Source organism: Nilaparvata lugens, chromosome 5, assembly GCF_014356525.2.
Source record: "Nilaparvata lugens isolate BPH chromosome 5, ASM1435652v1, whole genome shotgun sequence".
Taxonomy (NCBI): Eukaryota; Metazoa; Arthropoda; class Insecta; order Hemiptera; family Delphacidae; genus Nilaparvata; species Nilaparvata lugens.
Window position 1 is genome coordinate 68,019,405 of NC_052508.1, and position 7,719 is coordinate 68,027,123.

The 7,719-nt window shown below is 31.9% G+C and overlaps 1 protein-coding gene across 2 annotated transcripts; it reads right to left on the reverse strand.

Annotated features, from left to right (window-relative positions):
• Positions 1-522: 522 nt before the first annotated feature.
• LOC120351492 (disks large-associated protein 5-like) lies at positions 523-6,927 on the reverse strand. Of its 2 annotated transcripts, XM_039429139.1 has the most exons (3): positions 6,423-6,927; positions 3,996-4,129; positions 523-772 (listed from the first exon to the last, which is right to left on the reverse strand). In XM_039429139.1, the coding sequence occupies exons 1-3, from the start codon at positions 6,565-6,567 to the stop codon at positions 716-718; spliced, it is 336 nt and encodes a 111-aa protein (XP_039285073.1). In that variant the 5' UTR covers positions 6,568-6,927; the 3' UTR covers positions 523-715. The 2 variants fall into 2 exon arrangements, 1 of the variants encoding a protein (XP_039285073.1); XR_005571428.1 differs by lacking the exons at positions 3,996-4,129; positions 6,423-6,927 and adding an exon at positions 2,120-2,275.
• Positions 6,928-7,719: the final 792 nt, after the last annotated feature.

Here is a 7,719-nt window from a genome sequence, read left to right on the forward strand (position 1 = left end):
ACTGCACTCATAGTGAGGCCCACGTTATAATGGCAGTGGAGAACAGCGTTGCCTTGCCATTATGTGCCTTCATTATAGTCATTTCAATGCTTACATAAGATAAACCCCCTTCAAGCAGTCAGATAAATTTCAATTGAATTACTAATCATTATAATTCAATTATTATTATTCAATTTTAAATAAATTGAGGTTTTTATAATAATAAAATTACACAGAAAAACATTTGATTGATTTCAGGGAATTTTACCCATAATTACCCACTTTTCATATTCAATGGTAACTGTAGGAAAAATTTAATGTGAAATACGTGCACAAAGTTCGTTTGCTGCACTCAAGAAACAATTATTCCGCACTCGCCTATGGCTCGTGCATAAACGTTTCTTTCCGTGCAGCAAACTGTCACTTTGCGCACTAGTTGCACAAATAACTATTTCAAATAATATTAATTCATTGGATTAATTCAGGTTATTTTGGTAATGCATTGATCTTCACATTTGAACAGAATTTAACAAGGACTAGAAATTTTATTATCCTCTGTTATTTATTTAATTTGACAGATTCAAAGTACTAGTACAGACTTATCACTTGTTTGCAATTTATAAATTTTTCTAAGTCGTATTTTAGTGTTTCATGTTACATATTTCATAGATGATGTGAGAAGGAAAGAAGATTAGTTATTTCTTTTTCACATCTCATATTATTTCCACTTATCTATTCATTTCCCTTTCTTCCAATGTTCCAGTTTCGAAAATTTACCCTTCACGTCATTGACCTGCAAACAATTAAAAACAGAAATTGGAAAAATATTGGAAATTATTTGCTGCTCACAGAAATAATAAACACAAATTCCTCAGTACAGCTGGTGATGCGTTGGTTAACTATGTGAAACCATGGTTCTGTTTTAAAGTTTTTAATAATTTTTTAGTGAAATTTGACAATATCTTTGTTTTCTTATTATTAGAAATAATCAACATTTGCAATTATACTTAATTTGAAATACTTTAAAATTATTGCCTCACAAAATAAAACTTGACGTGAGCACTATAATATTATAGACCTATAGTGAGGTCCACGTTATAATGGCAGGGGGATAGATAGGAGAACAACGTTGCCGATCCTCTGTCTTGTCAATACCTTCTATAGAAGGTAGCTGATACAGGTTTATTGATGTAATATTAACTGTTCATTCTCGTTTAAAATATTCTGCCATTTATCTGCTTTGTGAATGATAGACAAGGATAGTAATACCATTGCTAATCAGACTCTGCCATTATAACGTAGACCTCACTATAGGTTATTGCTCTCCCAGAATTTCCTGTATATTATACATTTATTTCAAGGAACTTTTTGCATATTTTCATATTTATATTGATGAAAATATAGAAAGTATGATTAATAAAAAAAAAACAATATAAAAACTTGTACCCTTTATTAAAAACTTTAAAATATTTAATCATGCTGAACATTCAACTGAAACTAATCATAGTTATATTGATATAAATTCTAATATAAAAGTATTAAGCTTTTGTAATGATAGTAATAAATTGAATTTAAAAGAAGAATTTTTTTCTATAAAACTACAAAATTAAATAGGAATAATTCAATAAATATTATCATAGCCACCTCTGATACAATGTCGCGGCCTACGATATTGCAACGTCGCAGTGTAGGCCTACAATCTAATACATGATTGGTGAAAAAAATCAGCTGGCATTTATAAAAATCTTTTTAACCAATCATGTATTAGATTGTAGGCCTACACTGCGACGTTGCAATATCGTAGGCCGCGGCCTTGTATTAGAGGTGGCTATGATATTATTCAAATTGACTTGAATAATCCTATTTTTGATAAAATTAAAAGTATAATGATGAAAATTGAATAACTTCAACCAAAAATAAATTAATCATTTAAAAATAAGCATAATGTTCATATTATCTGGTATGAACTTGTTTATTTTTTAAATTTTAACTTGAAACTGACCAATGGTCGAAATTAGTTAAAATATTTTAAAGTTTTTAATAAAGGCTACTACAAGTTTTTATATTGTTTTTTATTAATTTGAATAAAGTAGCCCCAGTGGAGTGATTCTAGAAAGTATGATATACTTTGATATTTTACCTGTATTAGAACAAGTTCCCAAAATCCTTCGAGATCATTAGGCGTTATACTCTCATCAGTGTCGCCTTTTTGGAACTTCTTCAGGAGGTCTTTGAACTGCTTTAATTTTTCATTTACCAATAATTTGGTCTGACCTATAGCAAATTAAGAATTATCCTGTAATTATTTGGCAAAATTATAAACATTGAAGCAAATATGTAAAATTTGTAAACCATTGCTGTAGGAATTTAATTGAATTTTCGCCTTCATTTAAATTCAAGGAGGGCAGAATTAGGACGCAGTCGGCCCTCTCAAAGTCCCACTTTCAATAAATTCTATATTTTCATCAATATAATAGACTGTAAAACTGCGTTTACACCAAAGTTATTAACAAAATGTTAATAACTTAATCCTTATAGATTCTATTAGATTGAACATAACTTATCATACACATAATGAACATATGTGTTTGTCAAGTTCCGTTCAATCTAATAGAATCCATAAGGATTAAGTTATTAACATTTTATTAATAACTTTGGTGTAAACGCAGCTTCAGCAAATACTATAATATATTACCTGCTGTAGACAAGACAAGTTTATATCAGAGTTTACAACAAATTTCGGCAATTTGTTGCTATAGTGAGGTCCACGTTATAATGGCAGTGGATGAAGATAGAAGAATAGCGATGCCGATTCTCTGCATTAATTAATTATATTTCTACACTGTCAAAAACATAATTGGCGTCGTTGTGGACCTATAAAAGGATAGTACCACCGTCTTTGTCGAATGATAGACAAGGATAGCAAAACCAAAGATCATCAAATACTGTCATTATAACGTGGACCTCACTATAGTTTGTTGAATACCATAGCATCATTTTACTTTCCTTGCCCCATAGGTAAGGAAAGTATTGCTTTCCGAAAAAATTAAGGTACCCCAATTTACAAATTTTTATACGTTTCAAGGTCCCCTGAGTCCAAGAAAGTGGCTTTTGGGTATTGGTCTGTATGTGTGTGTGTGTGTGTGTGTGTGTGTGTGTGTGTGTGTGTGTGTGTGTGTGTGTGTGTGTATGTGTGTGTATGAGTGTATGTGCGTCTGTGTACACGATATCTCATCTCCCAATTAACGGAATAACTTGAAATTTGGAACTTAAGGTCCTTACACTATAAGGATCCGACACGAACAATTTCGATCAAATGCAATACAAGATGGCGGTTAAAATGGCAAAAATGTTGTCAAAAACAGGGTTTTCGCGATTTTCTTGCGAATACAACGATTTTGATCAAAATTATACCTAAAATAGTCATTGATAAGCTCTATTAACTGCCTTAAGTCCCATATCTGTAAAAATTCCAGGAGCTCCGCCCCATCTATGCAAAGATCGATTTTAGATTCCGGATTACCAGGCTTCAGATACAATTTAAACAAAAAAATTCAAGCGGAAAAGATTGAGCATGAAGAACTATACAATTAATGTTCAGTAACATTTTGACCAAAAATTAAAAATAAGCTCGGAATTCGATAAAATGTGATTATTCAATTTCAAACTGTTGATTCTATTAAATCATTCACTATGAAGAGATAGCAGACCTCGTGTGTCTCCAGCGTTATTGTCCTGTCACCAGCTGGCTCAGATCTTGGAATAGTAGACTTGAGATGCGCGGGAACACTAGCGTCAGGTGATCAATTTTCTTAACGGCAAGGAAAGTTGTGTGAGTGCGCCACACCAGATTTTTTACATTTTAACTTGAAAATGACCAATGGTCGAAACTAGTTCAAATATTTTAAAGTTTTTAATAAAGGGTACTACAAGTTTTTATATTGTTTTTTATTAATTTGAATAAAGTAGCCCCAGTAAAGTGATTCTAGAAAGTATCATATACTTTGATATTTTACCTGTATTAGAACAAGTTCCCAAAATCCTTCGAGATCATTAGGCGTTATACTCTCATCAGTATCGCCTTTTTGGAACTTCTTCAGGAGGTCTTTGAACTGCTTTAATTTTTCATTTACCAATAATTTGGTCTGACCTATAGCGAATTAAGAATAATTCTGTAATTATTTGGCAAAATTATAAACATTGAAACAAGCATGTAAGATTTGTAAACCATTGCTGTGGAAATTGAATTAAATTCTTGCCTTCATTTAAATTTAAGGAGGGCAGAATTAGGACGCAGTCGGCCCTCTCAAAGTCCCACCTTCAATAAATTCTATCTTTTCATCAACATAATAGCAAAATTATAAACATTGAAAGAAATATGTAAAATTTGTAAACCATTGCTATAGAAATTTAATTCAATTCTTGCCTTCATTTAAATCTAAGGAGGGCAGAATTAGGACGCAGTCGGCCCTCTCAAAGTCCCACCTTCAATAAATTCTATCTTTTCATCAACATAATAGACTGTAAAACTGCGTTTACACCAAAGTTATTAGCAGAATGTTAATAACTTAATCCTTATAGATTCTATTAGATTGATCATAACTTATCATACACATGATGAACATATGTGTTTGTCAAGTTCCGTTCAATCCAATAGAATCCATAAGGATTAAGTTATTAACATTTTATTAATAACTTTGGTGTAAACGCAGCTTCAGCAAATACTATAATATATTACCTGCTGTAGACAAGACAAGTTTATATCAGAGTTTTCAACAAATTTCGGCAATTTGTTGCTATAGTGAGATCCACGTTATAATGGCAGTGGATGAAGATAGAAGAATAGTGATGCCGATTCTCTGCATTAATTAATTATATTTCTACACTGTCAAAAACATAATTGGCATCGTTGTGGACCTATAAAAGGATAGTACCACCGTCTTTGTCGAATGATAGACAAGGATAGCAAAACCAAAGTTCATCAAATACTGTCATTATAACGTGGACCTCACTATAGTTTGTAAAATACCATAGCATCATTTTAGGTACTTCTTTTCTACAGAAAAAATGTACAACTTAGAAAAACTGAACATTATTTTGTTGACAACTCTAGTGTAAATGTTGTTGAAGATATACCTAGTTTACTTACAATGTACTGTTTAAAATGTAGACTACCTTATTAACACTGTACATAACTTAATACACAAAGTAGTATAGGGAATATAAATAAAAATAGAAGTCTAAAGCTGGGTTTACACCAAAGTTATTAACAAAATGTTAATAACTTAATGTTTATAGATTCTATTAGATTGGACAGAACTTAACAAACACATAATATGTTCATCATGATAAGATATGTTCAATCTAATAGAATTAATAAGGATTAAGTTATAAACATTTTGTTATCAACTTTAGTGTAAACGCAGCTTTATTAGCCTACCCTTTTCAAAACTATAGTCACATCATGTTCCAGCTATATAATGCTATATAATTTTGGAAAGGGTACTTAGATTTCTATTTTTATTTATATTCAAGAGTAGCCCTAAAGGAAAAGACAATAGTATAGGAAAGTATAGGTTTGAATCAAAATAATGAAATTCATTCATTTATTGTATAAAACACTATAATCATAATACAATAAAAAATTGGAGGAAAAATTAGGGTATAAGTGCACGTCCTGTGCCAACATACCTATTATCAAATTTTTGGTTGGGATCGATTTAGTATGTTATTTTGAGCACAAAATCACAAAAATTAAACGGCGCTCACTATTGTTCTTTAAATAAACTATATTCAAAGTAGCACAATTTTACATGCATTTAACCTATATGAGTAGCAGCCATTTTGATTATTGAAATCACCAAATTATGATACTCCCAATCTGAGTTTTCCTAACCCAAAGCTTTTCCTAACCTAAGCTTTCCTAACATAACGCTTTTCCTAACCTAAAGCTTTTCCTAACCTACAGCTTTTCCTAACCTACAGCTTTTCCTAACCTACAGCTTTTCCTAACCTTAGCTACTTATGGTTGCTACTTATTGGTTGAATGCATGTAGTAAAGTTCTGCTACTTTGAACTTAGTTTATTATAAAAACAATAGTGAGCGCCGTTTAATTTTTGTGATTTTGTGCTCAAAATAACATACTAAATCGATCCCAACCAAAAACTGGACGTGCACTTTAGCCTTCTATTTCTCTCCAAAAATTTTGATAAAATGTAAAAATGTTTGTTGTGTTGATAAATGTTTCTTGTGTTGATAAATGTTTTCAAAAAGTTAAGGTTACTATGTAATCACACACTGCTTTGTCACTTGATTTTTGGTCCAGGAATAATTATTTTTGTTTATTTGTTTATTTACAATGCATATGAATTATTTAAAAAATTTTAAATTCACCTATTTCTAATGTCAACTTTATGAAAGAGTGTCTGTCTTTGAATCTTACCTACAGCACCTCGTATTTCATCTTCCATTTCCTTGGGAATACTCCCGGTTGAATCAAGAACAGATTGCCATCTATTACACAACACAGACAAATTAAAAGACTCTTCCTCGAGCCTTACTTGAAATGTATCAGATACGTCCGTCATTTTCGATTAGTTGATTTTGATTAAACCATTTCCGATTCTTGTACTGAGATTGACGAGATTTTGAATGAATTATATTGAAATGTATCACATTGTAAATAGAATATTCATAGCTGATAGATTTTATCAGCTGATAACTATTTTACTGTGGAGAAAATAATTTTTCAAGGCTTGGTTGCACACAAGCCTGTTAAATTTTAAACATTATTAAATGTCATGAGAATCAATACAAGGATTTATTGGGAAGAAGTATTTTCTGATTGGTTCTTGAGGCGTGGAATCACGGTTAAAATTTAACAGGCTTCTATGCAACCAAGTGTTAAGGCCTATTAGAGACGTGTAAGAGGTGCGGATAGAAAAAATCTGGTGTGGCACACTCACACAACTTTCCTTGCCGTTATGAAAATTGATCATCTGACGCTAGTGTTCCCGCGCATCTTAAGTCTACTATTCAAAGATTTGAGCCAGCTGGTGAAAGGGCAATAACGCTGGAGACATACGATGTCTGCTATCTCTTCATAGTGAATCATTCCATAGAATCAACAGTTGCCAACAGTTTGCAATAGGATAATCACATTTTCTCGAATTTCGAGCTTATTTTCAATTTTAGGTGGAAATGTTGCTGAACATTAATTGTAGAGATTCTCATGCTCAATATTTTCCACTCGAAATTTTTTGTTTAAATTGAATCTAAAGCCTGATAATTGAGAATCTAAAAACAAACTTTGCACAGATGGGGCGGAGCTTCTGAAATTTTTACAGATATGGGACTTGTGGCAGTTGATAGAGCTTACCGATGACTATTTTAGGTATAACTTTAATCGAAATCGTTGGAGTCATTTTCGAGAAAATCGCGAAATACCCTGTTTTTGACAACATTTTTGTCATTTTAGCCGCCATCTTGAATCGCATTTGATCGAAATTGTTCGTGTCGGATCCTTATATTGTAAGGACCTTGAGTTCCAAATTTCAAGTCATTCCGTTGATTGGGAGATGAGATATCGTGTACACAGACGCACATACACTCATACACACATACAGACCAATACCCAAAAACCATTTTTTTGGACTCAGGGGACCTTGAAACGTATAGAAATTTAGAAATTGGGGTACCTTAATTTTTTCGGAAAGCAATACTTTCCTTACCTATGGTAA